We start from the raw sequence: 18,379 nt of genomic DNA on the forward strand, positions 1-18,379 counted from the left end.
TGAAGTTTGCGTTAAGAAAACATGGATGTGGTCAACACAATCTTTTGGGGTTACAGGAAATTTGGATGCAGACAGAAAATCCGTGGATATTTTCCGCTGCAGTTACTGGAGCACCGCTGTGGAGTCTTCAGAATGTTGTTACTCAAGCTCCTGCCAAATATTTTTAAAATGCCTGTTGGTCCATATGTTTGTCTCAGAAATCACAGAAGTCTGATTCACGTCTAAAAGATCTAACGGATATGTTACTTTCTGCCTGACTCTGCTCCTTTATCCTAAGTCTGTGAGCTGATGAATTGTAATTCAAGTAATTCAAATTGTCCTACTTAACAGATTAAGATCCTCTGTATAATATTTTGTGTTAACATTGTGTTCAGTGCTCATGATGATTATGGTAAAATATTTACCCAAAGCTGGAATACAGAACATAATATATGTAATGTGATGTTATGCACTGATGTGTAAATTTCTAATTCTGTAGTCACATACACTATATGCTCAGGTCTATAAACCTGTATCCAATATTGTCAGCACAGCATACATATTATGAACAGTGGATCGATCCAACGTATAGACTCCTGAAGGAGGATTTTAGTAAAACGTGGAAACACCAAAATAACTATTTTGGTTATTTCGCGAGTTTAAGTGATCATTAATGATCACTTAAACTCGCGAATTTGCGAATCATATTATTTGCGAATTAATCATTTCACCATCAACCGTAAATGTTTATGTTTGATGATAGATGATGAATATAATGGTGATTCTTCTTCTTCTTCTTCTTCTTCTTATTATTATTATTATTATTATTATTATTACTATGTTTGTATGCATAATGGGCTTGAAAGGGTTAAGGTCTTTATGCTAACACTCCTCGCTTCGCTGTCGCTGCTCATAGCATCCCTTCACTCTGACTCCTCCTCCATTCCACACTCCAGCATCAGGACCATATCCTGCATTTTTCTGGAGTATACAGTAGGGGGACAGGTTACGCCGGCGCCTCCGCGCACAGCGCTGTCAAGTAGGAGACGAAAGGATCTCCAGCGTGCCCTTAGGAGACAAGTCCTTGCAAGCACATACCTGAATCTGGAGCTTGCAAAATAAAGAATAACAGATATGGAGAATCTGTTAGATAATCCCATGAAAGCCGTGCTCTATTTGAAAGAGCTAACCACCATTGTACAGAACCAGCAAAGTCTGATTCAGACGCAAAGACAGCGGATTGACGAACTAGAGCGGAAGGTGGAGGAACTGATCGGCGAAAACCACCAGCTAAAGGAGCCGCTGAAACCGCCTCAGTATCACCATCAGCACCAACACGCTTCGCCGCCGAGCAGCAGCCCGCAGCCTCCCGTCCCGCTGCATCGTCATCCTGCGAATAAAGCCGGCACCGCTACCGGCCACGGCCAGCCTACGCAGCAGCAAACTCCTCTGCTCACAGGGACGCAGCATCCACCTCCGCCGGCTCACCAGCAGCAGCAGCAGCAGCTCCAGCTCCTACCGACGTCCCCACAAGCCGAGCGGTCCAGCCCCCAGTCCGTGGAGGACTTTAAGAAAAGCCCTTGTTGCAGGTCCTTGGTCTCCCAGTTACCTTCATCGCTCTGCAGGACGGTGGGACTCGCTGGAAAGGCAGAGTGAGTCTGGAGACCTTACGATTATATGGACGCGTATAAGTTATAATGAATGTCTTTACACTCGGGTCGTTTTAAACTACTTAAGGAAATTAGTTATAATTATACACAAAATATAATTATACAACCAAAAGGGAAATGCAGACGGTGCATAGTCGCCAATAACAAAACATTACAGAAAAGCTGGGATAATTTGTATTGTTGGTACGTTTTAATTAAAAACTTAAGTACAGTATTTCATCTGGGGATCATCACGTGCATTTGACAAACGTAACACTTATTAAAGCACTATAGAAGCGCTATTGGATAGAGCAGGAGTATTGCTTCCGATATTTAGCTTAATATTTTCATTGTATTTCTCCCCTAATCGAGGTTACCGAGACCGCAGAAGCCCTATAGGATGGGACAACGGGAGGGGGTCTTGGCAGAAGGATATGGGGAATTTAAAGGACGACTGGTTCTTGCCTTATCCCGCTTAAAATTAAAAGAGGCTAGTATTATTTTTAGTCAAATCCTTTCCGCTCTCTAAACACTTCAGAAAACAACACCATGAACCACATTTCAGCCTAAACTACACTGATTATGAGGCACGGTGTGTTTGTTTTTGTTTTACCAGTATTATTAAGATATTTCATTCATCACAATAAAAGTAGGCCCAAAGTAAAATTGCGATATGACGAAATCTAATTAATGTCAGTGAACAAGAAAAAAATAAAATATTTTCATGCATGTTGATTAAAAGTAAATAATTACAATGATACATTACAGAGAAATTACAAAAGAAAATCGCAATAAATGAACTAGGTTCGTCATTTCATGTAAGCATGTAACGTGTTACTCTGTTGTGGGCTATTAATAAGTGATTCCAGTAACTACCATTAATGAATTCCCGCTACTTTTTTCGCTTTAAGTATGAAGTATAAAGCATCAGAGATCGGTGACCGAAGAAACTTCACAGGGATGAAATAACACCTTAAAAGGTGTTTTTGGTAGGCGGATTATCGCTCCTTATTTAAGCATTCGTACATGACTATTATGATGACGGTAGCCGTGATAAGATAATCACACTGATGATGACGATGCTGATGACGACTTCTACTGCTATTATTATTATTATTATTACTACAACATACTTGTCTAACCTGAAAAGGTGCTTGTTAATCACCGTACTACGCTCGTGAAACATTCTGTCCGTATAAAAGTTTTCGATCAGCCCCCGCTAACAGCGCTGTGTTACTGGCGGCTCGGTTTACACCGCAATATAAAAGGGGGCACACAGCGGTCTGGGGTGTTAACTGAACAAGTTAAAGTTTATTGAAAACAGGGCATTAAAGAGCACCGCAATGGGCAGGATAAGATTGTCCAGGGGAAAATAAAGTCAGAATTGTTTAGTTCAAAAAGGTGAGATCACGATCTCACGTGTGTGAGACGGAGGAGGGACTAAGGAGCTTATGGGGGCGTGGTCAGTGAAGCTAGCTTACATATAATCAATTAGAGAAGTTATGTTTCAGATAAATCAACAGAAACCGATTAATACCTCATACTGGATGGTATGGCTCAGTCATTTGTGGCAGATGGGTATTACAGCAGTATAAGATGGTTAAATAGTTGAATATCAACTTTGCTGAGAAAGATGACTATAGGGGCCACATCATAAGCGTCACATGTCCGTTACAGCACGGTTCCGTTCGCTTGTCCAGGCTTCTCACTTCAGATGTGTTCCTGTTTCCTTTCTGGCTTTTTGAGGGTCGCCACAGTAAACGGTTTAACGGGAGAGAGATACCTCATTAGACGCTCCTTTTGAACTATCCGCCGTACATTAGGAGAAATCTCTGTCACCCTAGACTCCCGACTGCTCTCTGTGGACATCATAACGGCTCGGAGGCTGTTTCTGACACCTCATTGATTACTATCGAGAGTCGGAGCATAGAGACGGCCTGTATTCTGTTTACCATCTACTGATTTTCTCCAGGGCCATAAATCCTACTTTTTTTTTTCTCAATCCATGCCATAGTTAATACTTAATGGCTGTTTTTTCTGCTGGCATATTAAAAGTTTTATTGATGAACAGATTGCTAAACAGCCTGCAGATAAACACTGTAGCAGTTTGGTAAGAATTATTAGCTAAGAGTCTCCTATAAAGTGATGGTTATGTGCCGACTGCAGTAACAGGCGATCCAGCTTGGGGGGTGTTCAGCTCCCGAACAGCGGTGGATGTGGGCTCCAGCTTGAGGGGTGTTCAGCTCCCGAACAGCGGTGGATGTGGGCTCCAGCTTGGGGGGTGTTCAGCTCCCGAACAGCGGTGGATGTGGGCTCCAGCTTGGGGGGTGTTCAGCTCCCAAACAGTGGTGGATGTGGGCTCCAGCTTGAGGGGTGTTCAGCTCCCGAACAGTGGTGGATGTGGGCTCCAGCTTGAGGGGTGTTCAGCTCCCGAACAGCGGTGGATGTGGGCTCCAGCTTGAGGGGTGTTCGGCTCCCGAACAGCGGTGGATGTGGGCTCCAGCTTGGGGGGTGTTCGGCTCCCGAACAGCGGTGGATGTGGGCTCCAGCTTGGGGGGTGTTCGGCTCCCGAACAGCGGTGGATGTGGGCTCCAGCTTGGGGGGTGTTCGGCTCCCGAACAGCGGTGGATGTGGGCTGTTTCTGCTGAATGGGGGAGACCCAAGGCGTTTCATAACCTGATTTGTCAATTCTGATGGGATTCCCACGCCATGCTCTTTTTCTGATAGTACTACAGAGCTCATTTAACACTGACGGGGTTCTTGTGAAAACACTATCTCTCGTTTCCATGTGAACATTACATTAATCTGGCTGCACGTTGCTTCTGAACTATGAAATGGACGACAGGCCTGCTGGTGTTTGATCATCATCATTATCGCCGGCAGAGGTGGACATTTCAGGTCCAGAAAGTAAAAATCCAAACCAGGATTTCATGTCAACCAACCAGTTGAGTACTCTATGACTGTGACTCTTTATGCTCAACTGGTTGGTTGAAATGAAATCCTGGTTTGGAATTTTACTTTCTGGACCTGAAATGTCCACCTCTGATCGCCGGTGATCATCCGCAGATGTTCCTGTGGATCTGGAAGAGCGTGCAATGGTGACTGTATAAGCCAGGCTTGTTTGTAAATCCCTCATGAGCACATCAGCTATATCAAAAGCGTTGGGGGAGTTTTGCAAACCCTACAGACTATTTACAAGGTAATAAAACTGTGACATACATGTAAACGCATGTGCGTGTGTGTGTGTGTGTTTGTGTGTGTATGTGTGTGCAGACTCTCGAGTTGGAAATCTCACTCCAGCCAGCTGAGCACAGTTAGCAGTCCTGCTGCTTCTTGTTATCTGTTCCTTTGTAATACTTACAATATTTGCATCATGTTTACATTGTACTGCAGTATATGTTTATATGGCACTGCAGTATATGTTTATATGGCACTGCAGTATATGTGTATATGGCACTGCAGTATATGTTTATATGGCACTGCAGTATATGTGTATATGGCACTGCAGTATATGTTTATATGGCACTGCAGTATATGTTTATATGGCACTGTAGTATATGTTTATATGGCACTGCAGTATATGTGTATATGGCACTGCAGTATATGTTTATATGGCACTGCAGTATATGTTTATATGGCACTGCAGTATATGTTTATATGGCACTGTGCTTATGTATTTATTATCATACGTGTACTTGTATTTATTGTCTTAGTGAAGCACTTTAATTTGTGATTTGTGTTACATTTTTTGCAAAGAGGGAGTAAGAAGGACAGGGAGAGTGAGATTTTCTTGCTATACAGTAACTGGCTGTTTACAGCACTAATGACAATGGACTCTTGAATCAGTGGAAGAAGTTAGAAGTCAGGATCTGGGTTCTGATGACCCACAAAACATTAAGACATGAGCTTGTTGGACCACATGACCTACTTGCAGCACTGTATGTGGTTCTGGAGGCGATGTGTATTTCAGCAGGTTAGGATGCTGTGCTTGTAATCGGAAGATTGCTAGGTCAAATCCCAGGGTCTGCATAGTGATGTCACTTTTGGACCCTTGAGCAAGACCCTTAATCCCCAGGCACTCCAAGGCCTGGCTCTCTCTGCTTTCACAATTGTACATCATTTTGGATAAAAGTGTCTACTATATAATAAAATGTAATATGATTTAGGGTTCTGATCCAGAAGAGAGTCTGTCTGTTGAGGCTGATGAGATGTGAACACACAGCATAGTGGTGTTCAGATCTCTAAACCATCAGAGGGAGACAGGAGGCGCTGGATATGAGAATCTACGCATCATAGGAGGGCCCTGACAGAATGGCACAGTGACAGGGATCGGCGATCAATGGGCTTTCAGTGCCTATGATTGTTTACTCACCATGACCTGAGACTAGCAGTGAATGAGAGGTCTGTGCATTCCGTTTTGTTCAGACTCTTTTTTTGTTTTGTTCAGGTGATTAATTATCTACAAAGATGTTGCACGCTGATCCCAAGTAGCCCAGCCAGTTATGTTCTTTCATTTTTAATTGCTCTTATTTTTGGAAAGGCATTTTGTAATGGTGGCAGGTTCGGGAGAGATTATGTTTAACTGCAGTGATGATCCTTGGCACCAGGTTCCCTCTCGTGAAGAACTGCCACAACCTGCAGGTTTCTCACCCAGAGGACAGAAAGAAACAACCTTAGCCGTCTCTCTGGCAATAGGCACACATGACCTTTTTATGACTGATATGACTGAAGTCTGATTGGCTGGATTCTCGATGCTGCACAGCTGAGCATTTCTCCACATCCAGTTACCCTTTTCCCCATAAACATTGCTTCAGTAGGCAGCTGGAACTCAGGCCGTTGTATGTCTGGAGCTCAGTAATTAATGTTGAAAGATAGAACATTATTTAAGCTGAACAAAGTCAATAAAATACTGAAAGCCAGAAAGGAAATGTTTCTTCATATTTTCTTCTCTTCATTTAATTACTTTAAAATGTGATTTGGGCTCACAGAGATGCCCTTGAATTTAGGGCCTAAGTTAACATGAGGGTTCCTCTGTATGCAAAACCCCCGACTGAAGCAATGTCTCGCCCACACGTCTCGGGAAGGTGGAGGTGGACAGTTTGAGAACCTAAATCTGAAATCTCCATAACAATTCAATGTCTCTGCAGAGCTTGAGTTGGCTGAGTGTTATTTGCTTGCTCTTCCGCCCTAAATCTGCAATCATGCCCCAAACCTGAGCTGCTAATGTTTCCTCAGATCTCAGTCCAGCCCTCCTGGAAACATTACGGGTTTCTGAACATGACGACTGGTCAGACTGGTTACTGAAGTCTCTGGTGAAGTGTGTTTCAAGACATTACATTTTCAAAATGTAATTTCAGTTTTAACTTCCTTCTAGAGCCATATTTTGTATTTTGGTCAAAATGTCACTCAAAAGTGAAGACAAATCTTCAACAGGATTCAAGCATCTTTCCACTGATGAATGGCAGACGGCGACAGCAGAAAGGTCTTATGGGTAGGCAATGCCCTGAGGCGTGTTTACATGGGTGTGTGTCTGAAGACAGCTAACAGGCTGCTGGCTGTAAATCTCAGTGCTGTGGCCAGAGAGAGCCTCGCCTTCTCCCAGGTACATCCCGCGAGGTTCCTGACTGTCTCTGTGTGAAAGAGTGGGATAATGAGCTTCCACACAAACGTCCTACGCGAAGGCCCCCCCCCGTTTTCTCCCACCTGAGGCCGCAGCAAGCGTCTCGCTGCCTGTCAGACTCCATTTCAGCAGCTCGTGTTTACAGCGCTTACTCTACCCAAATGATTCGTGATTGTTTGAGCAGCACTGCTTCCAGAAGGAGGTCTTTGGCAGCAGATGGCCGAAGCGGACCTGAATGCATTGCTATAAATAATGAAACGTGGAGCCAAAAACTATAAGAAATAAGAATTTCTTTAAAGAGAGCCATCCTCCACCCCCCCCCCACCCCCAGGAGTGAGCTGGACGAATCGGCTCTGAGCACCCACTCAGAAGCAGAAATATCTTCGCGACGATTCCCACAGTCTGGTGTGAGTCATGTCTAGATGCGAAATCGGTGAAATAACCACAGGTTACGCAAATGTCACAGAATGTTTTAATTCCATCCCAATAATTAAATCAGGAGCAAAAATAAACAGTCCTTCCTTTGAAGGGCTGTCACCTCTGCAGTCGCATGTGATAGCCCAGTCGGGGGGGTGTGTGGGGGGGGGGGGGTGACTCTCACTGTACCATGCATGCATTTACTGCTGGTGAAACAAGAAGAAATACGGTGCAATTAAAAATAGCACCCCTGAGTAAAATTGCACACATTGGGGGGGGGAGTTTAATAGCTGTGAATGTTCGTGGGCCGGGGCTCAGCTCCCAGATGAGCTCTACCAAGTGCATGTTTGTTAAAAAAAACACTTAATATATATATACTCGCGCTGAAATATCTCAGGCTTGGGGGGACTCAGTCACTGCTTAGTTTCTCTTGTCCTTGAGGATGAACCTTTGGGCCACGGTTAGAGCTACAGCAGGTCCGTTCTCTCAAGCTCTCCTGCTCTGTTTTGTTCAGTTGCTTTGTGAACCTGTGCCTGGTGTTATTTAAATGGAAAAGGGATAATACTGGGCAATATTCTAGGCGGTACATCTGTGCCAGATGTGTTGCCTGGTTGTTCTGTCCGCATCGCCGTTTCCCCAGGCTCAGGCAGTGTGACACCTTCTGTGTTTGCTCTGTATTGCTCTGGAGCATCCTGCTGGAAATTCTGACTATCTGGTCTTAATTCATATTGCCCCAAACGTTCTGGCATCCTCTAAAAACATCAGTGGACTGTGAAAACAGACAGATATGTAGCAGCTTGCTTTAGAAGCCGGTTAGGCGATGTTAGTTTGTGGGGTCTGTGCAGAGCGGTAACACGGCGCTGAGTGCCGACGGGTCATGGACAGAATGCTAACATGTGCAGAGAGATGGAGGCTGTTCTGAGTGGCCCGTCACGTGATCGACTCGCCAGGGATGACCGTGCCGCACGCTAACCTGCCCCCCCCCCCACCCACCCTATCGCTCTCCTATTCTCTCCACGTCGGCTTTAGTCATAACTCTGCTGTTATGTAAGCCTGGCGGTAATGGGGGGGGGGTAACAGGCGCCTGCAGGGCCAGGGGCGTGGGGGGGAGGGGAGTGGAGGAGGGGCCAGGGCATGGGGGGGGAGGCGATGGCTGGCAGCCGGACTGCAGGAAGGCGAAGTGAAAACAGACGGTGCCACCATGGTAGCAGATAAGCCAGGCTCCATGCTATTTTTAACAGCGGTGAGAAAGCTTTCTGACTCTCGTGAATGGATGAAGAACGTTGGCGGTGCTTTTGTCCCACCCGACCCGGATCGGTTGGCCTACCAGCCCAGCCACAAGTAAATGGAGCCTCAGGGCCATCATCTGCTCCACGTGTCACTGAAATACCTCTCGTATTTTATTCAAGCCTGTGACCATCTTGTTGGCATCTTGTGGCTGGGACACAATATCAGCACAATGTGGGGGGTGGGTGGTCTGGTGCTGCGATCTCCCAGTGATGAGATCATACAGCCTTCACCTGTCATCGGGTCCTGAGGAGTGCCCCCCCTCATCCGGTGATGTCATCACTAAGGTGTCTTCGCCATGCCTGATTTGATTTCATTAAATCTTTCATTTATTTTATAAAGGTCAGAAGTAGAAATTAACCACCTGAATGTAGTTAATCCTTCATATATCCATGCTGTCCTTTAGTATTAATTAGGCCTGTTAGTGAAAGTAATAGAATTCTTCATGAAATAACTACATTTTGGCTACATAAACAAAACAGACTGTATCTGAATGTCTCATATTGTAACAATGTACAGCGGCAAAGCCGATTTTTCGGTTGCATACCAACTCAAAGTCTGTGTTCATTTTTCCAAATGTCTGATCCCAAAACGCCTTCCCTCAGCGTCTGGCTGAAGCTGGTCTAGTCCTGCATGTATCTGACCAGCAGGTGACATACTCAGCATCCAGACAGTGACCTGACTCATGCACTCAGGAGAGGAGATGCAGCAAAAGTCAGCACGCTCTGTGGCCGGTGAGGACCAGGGATGGCCAATCTGGGGATAAACGGCATTTGTTACATTTAATTTATTTAACAGACACTTTTCTCCAAAGCAATACACATTTATTGTGAGAGCTGGGTCAGACAGTCCTCGCAGTTGCCGGTTAGGGGCCTTGCGCCGGAGCCCAACGGTAAGACCACTCTGCCAATCCACTGAGCCACACAGCGCCCCCCATCCACCACAGGTGCTACCGTGCAAAGACTTGGGGTAAAATAAAACACATTGCCACAGAATCAACTGCGAACAAATGCATGTTCTCCTCTATGTGAGTAGAGTGGCTGGTCCATTGAAACAGTGACGACCCATTTGTCAAAGTTAGGACTTGACGACCCGAGTGTAATTGGACTTACTTTCTCAGTGGAGGGTACGGACCGGAAAGCCCGGTTCTCGAGGCTGGCCGTGCTTAATTCACGTCAACCAGAACAATGCAGCTCCACTGAAGGGCACCCAGCGTGTTATTCACTGAGGTGGGGGTATGGATAGTGTACTGGCCGATTCTCACGCTCGAGGAGGTGGGGGTATGGATAGTGTACTGGCCGATTCTCACGCTCGAGGAGGTGGGGGTATGGATAGTGTACTTGTGATGTAAACAAGAGGGCTGTCTGTTACATGCGCATTGTCCAGGTTGCACTTCATCCCCCTAATGATATGATTTGCTATTTGAATTTTACACTGGTTAGTGTGTTTTTGGAAGTGTAAATCACGGTCACCTGATTGATGCTGGCAGAATCACCTGGGAGTATTTGGACGCGAAACAAGACCTTTGATCTGCCACTTTGGCTCGCTCTTTATTCGCTTTGGACTCCACGTTTTGTCGTTCAACCTGCGATTGTCTGCCGTCACAGAGTCTCTCGGCACGTGGAAGAGGCTCGTCTGGGTTGCCATGACAAACAGGCCCATGACCGCGTTTCCCAAATAAGGGTGAAAGAACAAGAGCGACGGATGAAAAAATATTGGACCTTGAGGATCGGATGCTGGGAGATGGACACATACCTGGCCATTTCTCTCATTTATATCCTTAGAAATGTGTTCCAGCCCTTCAGGGTAATGCCTTCATGTAGCCAACATTGGCTGTGATTTTTCCTTTGTTCACATTCAGAAGTACATCCATCCATCTTCTGTAACCACAGATGCTGTCCCACGCTACAGTGCGCCTGGAGCCAATCCCAGAATGCACTGAGAATACCAGTCCATCACATGACACATTAAAGGTATTCTAGATAGTTCATCGAAGTGCCCAAGTTCTAATATCTCCGTGATTTTGATCTCTGGGAGAAGAAACTCCCACAAACATTATGAAAATATGGAAACGCTACACACAGACTCAGGAGCAGGATGAACACCAAACCTCGGAGATGTGAGGGCAGTGCTTCCAAACCACAGCAGCAGACAGCAGCACGTAAAAATGACATTCAGAGGGCAGTTAAAAGCTGCAGTCCTGAGTCCATGACGGCTACAGGTTGTTCACTGCTGGACACCTCAGTTCCTGACCATTCATTAAAGTAACTGTTGGGACAGCCAGTGCGTCCTCCTGTGTTTGAGACATCAGTCAGATGCAGGGAGGCCTGACTTTTCCACATCAGGATTTATGCTGCCAGTTCAGTCATCTTTAGCTGTGTGTTTCCTGCATTTCTGTGATGAGCATAAAAATATCTCAAGAAGAGAGAATTTCTGCATTCTCATTGAAGGAGATGCTCTATACGTGTAATTAAACATCATCATCACTAATAGTAATGGCTGCCATCTCGCTGCACTTGGCAGGCAGTGGGTCTTGGTTTGATGAGACAGCAGCAGCCATTTTACTGGCTCTGAAAGACTCCATCTCCAGCTCTGACTAATATCTGTGTCACTACACGGTTCTCGCTGTAAAAGCCCGACTCGTCACCACAATGTTACATGGCCTCCATGCCTCAAAGTCTCCGTTCTGCTCAGACGAAGCTCTGTCTTGGTTACTCAGCTGCAGGATAAGGAGGGGGAGGGCAGGCTAAGGGGGAAGGGGAGAATGGGGGCCGACTCTGTAGCAGATTCCGCTTTTCTTTCTCCTGTGGGGACACTGTCTGTTTCTGATGTATCCGTGACACTGAATAATCCTGCTAATTCCTCCCCGTCCAGTTCAGCCTGTCATAGGCAGGAGATCTGTGAAAAGAGTGAACGAGGGGGGGAAATGGCATATCGGGGGGAGGGGGGGTTATAGTTTGTTCTACCTTCTGTGCTTTGCTTAAAAAGTATTAATAATGTGCTGCCTTGAAGATAGAAATGACACAATGATACCAATTCAACATTGTTTTTTATTACCTTGTTCAGCAGTGAGACACAATTGGGGAGAAATTACCAAGTGAGGTCTAGTGAGATGATTGATGGCTCTCAGGAATGGATTACTATTTATAATTTACATAATACTTATAAATTTAGCTGGAGTATTACTACCTTTCCTGATTTATATTCTCACCTGTCAGTATTTGGATTCTATCCAGTGCAATTAGACAACGCCACAACAACTATTAATTTTAAGTAGCCTAACCGGTGACATCACAACGGTGAATGTGTCAGTGGGAAATGTGAAGACCCAGACAGCACACAGCATACAGAACTTTCTAGAATAACCGTCTATTTGGTTGCCAGGATACAACCTAATCGTAACAATAACATTGATAATCCCAGCGCTTTCTTCAGCACCCTAGTACTTTTCATGACCATGAAGGACAAAGAATGAAATCCAGCTGGCTGTTTGTCGGTGGGCCTGGGTTGGCCGCCTTCCTGCTTGGCACTCTTGTGCTATGACAATGCTACTTAGTGTGCCTGGTATTCATGCTCATTTATATGGTTCTAATTTGGTTTCTCCATTTTGCCTGGCTGGAGTTCGCTGCTAGCATGTGACTGTTAGCACTAAAAAGTTGTCTTTGAAAATGCTGCCATGAGCTGAGGAACAAAGAAGTTTTAGGCCAATCCCAGTCCGGGCTTTTTGTGCCTGCTCTTGTTAACAGGATGATTCTTGTCAAAAGTGAGGGCTGTATTAAACATGTCCTCTTTAGATGGATCCTGTGTAATTCACAATCGTTTCCCACCCTCTGTCACACAGGAACCAGACCGTCCTCCACCAGTTCTGTTGCCCTGCTCCTGACGCGCCTGAAGCAGAACCTCCCAGCTCTACCCGGTACGTTCTGTGCCTCCAGGCACCACTCTTATTTCGGATTTGTTTATCTGAGCTCTGTCAGCAGAGGCACGGCCATCTTGTTTTCACGTGGGAATGATTGTAGATATTTAGTGGCCTGTTCCCGATCCTCGGTGGCCTGTTCTGGACCTTTGGTGGCTTGTCTTTGGTGCCGGATCTTCCCTGTCACTGTTTATAACTATAGACTCCTCAGCCTAACCCTAACAAGTCCACAATCATAACTGGACTATGTCCTATTTTCATTGATACAGAAGGCAAGATGAGGTATTATGCTGGTGTAGAAGACTGTAGGTTCCAAAAAAGTGCATCACAGAGCAAAGAAATCGATCTAAATGGCTTGAGTGAATGTCTAGCCCTGTAGTTCTAATACAAAATGCGGATCTGTGTGAGACCTGCCTGCAGTGCGCTGGTCACTGAGAGGCGCTGTGGCCTGTCAGGGTCCTGGTCTGATTCCTGCCGTTGTGTGTGTGCAGTCTGGATGTCCTCCATGTATTTGCACGAGTTTCTACAATGTACTCAGGTTTTCCCACAGTTCAGAAGCAGGTCGTTATGATGAATCGAGCTCTTTCGATGTCTCTGTGTCCTGTGATGTTCTGGAATCCTGCTCCTGGTCCCCAGTGCCTCCTGGGAAAGGCTCCAGGTGTACCGCTGCCCTGCAGCACACAAGCAGCTACGCATACCGCTGCCCTGCAGCACACAAGCAGCTACGCATACTGCTGCCCTGCAGCACACAAGCAGCTACGCATACCGCTGCCCTGCAGCACACAAGCAGCTACGCATACTGCTGCCCTGCAGCACACAAGCAGCTACGCATACCGCTGCCCTGCAGCACACAAGCAGCTACGCATACCGCTGCCCTGCAGCACACAAGCAGCTACGCATACCGCTGCCCTGCAGCACACAAGCAGCTACGCATACTGCTGCCCTGCAGCACACAAGCAGCTACGCATACCGCTGCCCTGCAGCACACAAGCAGCTACGCATACTGCTGCCCTGCAGCCCACAAGCAGCTACAAATGCCACTGCCCTGCAGCACACAAGCAGCTACGCATGGCAGGGAAACACATCTGCTAAACAATGAAATGATAACGGAAGTGAGGGCTGCAGAGAGTGACACAGGGGTGCTGAACGAGAACGATAGTTGTGCATCTGCTCACCACAACAGAGATTCTGCGTGCTGCATAATATGGTGAAGCAGATATTGCAGCCACTCTAAGGCAGCACTGAGCCCTGGATTTGCCGGAGCATGGTCTCATTTTTTAGACACCAGTAAAAGTGTTAAAAAAAACTGCAGTGTGATGTAAGGAGAAGCACTTGTGACAGCAGGGTGACATGGTTGTGTGTTTATCACGTGTAGCACGGCGAGAGGAGCGGTTTGGACGAGTGCTGTCTCTCAGTGGCTGTTTCTCTGCATTGAAATCCAGACTGAACAATCAAACTGTATCCATACAAGTTAACGGGGCCATTATTTGAGCAAGGGATGATTAGTGGTTCCTGAATGAATGGCTTTCGTTGCAGGTGCCTGCAAGCGATTATCTGCTCGCTACTTTTCAATAGCGATGGGAGTATTTTATTAAAGGGTTCAGACCGACCACCTTCTGAAGAGCAAAGAGTAAAACATGAACAAAGGGAACATTAATTATAAACCTGGCAGTGCAGGGCAGAGGGGGAGGGGCCGTCAGTCTGTGCCACGAGACCCGATCAGCTTAGCAAAAGTAACGAATATGATTGGTGTTGCTAAGCATCCGGGCAGTTTATTCCAGAAGGATATTTACATTTCTATGTGCTCCGCATCAGGCGAGATAACCAAGCCAGGACACAAAGCCGGGACGAAGCCCATTGTGACAGCGTCACAGATTAAAAGGCTAGTCGTATGTCTGAGATGGGCAGCTGTCTCAGCTTGTGTTTTGTTCTGCTTTTGATTATTTATAATTTCATATAATTGTAAACTGTTTATCAGAGGCTTAGGGTCTCAGAACAGGACTCTACACTGCACCATGTCTCACTAATGTCGTTTTGCTGCTCTTCCGTCATCTTCCGACCTGACATTCAATCAACAGATGATCATCCACCCTCATGTTCATTCAACTGATCATCTTCAGACCTCACATTCGGTCAGAAGGGCCCCGTTGCTCAGAAGTAATCTGATTAGATTTCGGCTATTGGATTGGATCAAATCTTGAAAATGGGTCGTTCAAAAGAAGAAAAAAAAGGATTCTGAAATTATGAAATGTATTAGGTCACATAATCCAATCTTGGTTTTCATCTGGATCAAATCTTCGATATGTGTTGTTTAAAAACCTTTTGTAGGATTGGGATACCTTTGATTCAAATTTGGGGTATTACCTTTGATCGCAGCAGAAGGTGGATTCAGGGTGGATTTCAGGAACAAAATGTAATAAAAAATTGGTCACATAATACAACATTTGTATCATGTAGTGTATATATATATATATGCAGTATATATCCCCAATCCAAGATGCAGTGCGATCACTGCCATTAACCTGGGAGAGGTTGGTCAGAGAGGGACCAGCAGTTGCAGCAGCAGTATCCACCACTGACAAGACCGTGTCAGGAAAGTCAGACAGAGACAAGAGATCAAGCACAGTCGAGGGAGGCCTGCACCACACCAAGGGGCAAGAAGTTCACCTGAGGTAGAAGATCGTGGTGCCGCTTGCTCTTTGCCTTCTTGGTCCCTAATCTTCTAGATGCAGAATGCAGGCTTTGATGGCACTACTGTCCAAATTACAGGCTCCCACTTGTCTGCAAGCTTGCGCTTGCCTTGAATTCCCCCAGCACTCGATCCCCCGGCAAGAGAGGAACTGCTTTAGCTCCCTTATACTGGTCAGACTATTGCACTTGCTCAGCAGTGCTGTTCTTCTGGGCCAGGAGTTAAGTCACTAGAGACTTAACATAGCTCTTAGTCACACACATTCTTATCATGGAGCACGTTTTTGAACAGGTGGTCAACAAGCAACCTTGGGTCTCTTCCAAACGTCAAGTAGAATATTGGAAAGCCTGTGGTCTTGTGTGCAATGCAATTACAAACAAAGGTCATTTTCCGGATCATTTGCAGCCACTTCTGCTTGGCTTTCGGAGGCAACTATCTTAACATGTTACCCAAGGTGCAGCTGAACCTCTCTGCTTCTCCATTCCCCATAGGATGGTAGGGGGAAGTTCTAGACTTGCACACACCACTCAAATACAGGAGCTCTGGGAATAACTGAAAGTTGGCTCCCTGGTCCAAGTGTTTGGGCTGGTGGAAGCCATAAATACATAAGAAATTATCCCAGAGCTTCCTGGCCATATACTTTGCTGTCTGGTCCTGGCTGAAAAGCATGTGCTGACTTAGTGAAGTGGTCAGTGATAACCAGTACATCTACAGATCGGTTGTTACTATCCACAGCTGTCCAGAAGTTAATGCATACAAGCTCCATGAGGGCAGAGGTCTTTATGCTCTTGGGGGGGGGGGGGGGGGGGGGCTTTCGCTGCAGGCTCTGGTGTCCTGCTGAGTTTGCATCTGCTAGAGTTCCTCACATAAATCCCCTCCCATGTCACATCAGAAAAAGTGTTGGTGTGCCAAGGGGAGTGTCTGGGGCTGACCATCGTAACTATCATGGTCAGGAACACTGGCAAGTATCTGGGATTTAAGGGTGAAATGATGAAATGAAACCTTTTGTCTTTTGTAAGGAGATCCTCAGTGACCCTGTACAGGATTCCATTGAGTAGAGTGAGTCTGTCCCACTTTTTCAGGAATCTTACAGTTAGCGCCTAGAAGATCTGCATTTCCATTCCCGAATCCCACTTGCCCATGGAGGACAGCAAGGAAGAGACATCCTCTGCTGACAAATTGCCACTAGATGACGGGACAGACCATCCAATGACTAGGGCTGACATGAACAGATGTGTCTTGGACATGCATGCATACCCTAACAGCTGATGATACGGCTGAATGCTCCCAGCTGAGGGTGTCAGTCACAGCACTGAATCTTGCTGAGGCATACATCTCAAAGCAATATGGCACAAGAATAGAGATTCATCGTTGTTCACATGTGTCTAGCTTGGGCTTAGTCAGAGTGTATGTAAGGGGATTGTTAATATTCCATACATTGAATTTATGGCCCTTCAACCAAAGGCTGAATTTCTCACACACCACCTACTTCAAAGCCAGAAACTCAAGTCTGATGCAGGGTAGTTAGCATGGCTGCGACTGAGAGACTTCACTTTGCCAGCGGGAACCTGACATAGAACAGCGCCAAGACCACCCAAAGACACATCAGTGGAAAGGATGGATGACCTGTCAAAGTCAGGATGTGCTAACACCATACCGTCCAGGAAGGCTGCGGTTACTCGACCCAGTTCGCACAGTGTTCAGGGGCACAGCCAGGACAGGACAGTCATGGTCAACTGTCGATCATAAGGAACTCTAGTGGTTACTTAACACCATAGCTGCCGCAGGTCGGCTGCAAGGATTATCTAAAACATGCTAATTGCTCTTGGGTTAGTGCTCTGTAACCAGTATTCAGCGTTACCGCTAGGATGATCAGACTCTTTTTGACATTTAAAATATTATTTATATTTATTATTACCTTTTTAATATAAACAATAAAAGAGGTCTGACTTCACAAAAACATGCTGTGCCTTCTTTTCACAGGTTTTAAAATGGCCCATTTTAGCCAACATCACCACACAGAAATGTTTGGGAAGCAAACCCGCATATTTTAAATGTCAAAAACAGTAACCACTAGCCTATTAGGAGCATAAAAAGAACCCTCTTTACAAGAGAGACCAAAAGCTATTTGAATTTTTATTGCATTTAAATTCAAGTCAAACGTAATTACACGGGTCTGGAGAATCAATCCTAGTGCTCCACCTTCTGGTCATTTGAAGGTATTACTCCCTCACAGGCGCATGCCTTTCGTGACTCAGCAAAAGACGCAATGCATTTCGTGACACCACAAAAGCATTGCCTGCACGAAAAGTTTACTTCAGTGAAGAGTTACAAAAGAAACACTAAAGTGGACAGAATTGATTTTGTGATTCCACAGAATGCATTTCGTCCACAAAATGACCGTGTTTCATTCATTACATGTATTTCGTCCACAAAATGACTTTCATTCAGAAAATGCATTTTGTACATAAAATGTATCTTTTTAGTTGACAAAATGCATTTCGTCCACAAAATGACTTTCACTTACAAAATTCATTTAATCCACAAATGACTTTCATTCACGAAATGCATATCGTCCACAAAATGACTTTCATTCACAAAATGCACATCGTCCACAAAATGACTTACTTTCACTCACTGAATTTATTTAGTTGACAAAATGCTTGGAATGGCTTTCTTTTTATTCATGAAAGCAGATAAATTCAGCCTTCTGTCCACGAAATGCGGGGTGCTGATATCAATTCTGCGGCCAAAATGGAACATTCCTTTTGATTTCTGTGAAGGAAACAAAGTGACGTCTTTATCCTTTCGTGGACAAAATA

At 45.5% G+C, this 18,379-nt stretch overlaps 1 protein-coding gene across 2 annotated transcripts in view; it reads left to right on the plus strand.

The window, feature by feature from the left end:
* Positions 1-941: 941 nt before the first annotated feature.
* LOC111846167 (IQ motif and SEC7 domain-containing protein 3-like) overlaps positions 942-18,379 on the plus strand; it is a 60,794-nt gene continuing 43,356 nt past the window's right edge. For both annotated transcript variants that reach the window (XM_023816111.2, XM_023816112.2), the window contains exons 1-2: positions 942-1,631; positions 12,794-12,868. In XM_023816111.2, the coding sequence (XP_023671879.2) occupies positions 1,114-1,631; positions 12,794-12,868 (593 nt within the window). In that variant the 5' untranslated portion in view covers positions 942-1,113. The remainder of the gene's footprint in view (positions 1,632-12,793; positions 12,869-18,379) is intronic.

Source organism: Paramormyrops kingsleyae, chromosome 3, assembly GCF_048594095.1.
Source record: "Paramormyrops kingsleyae isolate MSU_618 chromosome 3, PKINGS_0.4, whole genome shotgun sequence".
NCBI classification, from domain to species: domain Eukaryota; kingdom Metazoa; phylum Chordata; class Actinopteri; order Osteoglossiformes; family Mormyridae; genus Paramormyrops; species Paramormyrops kingsleyae.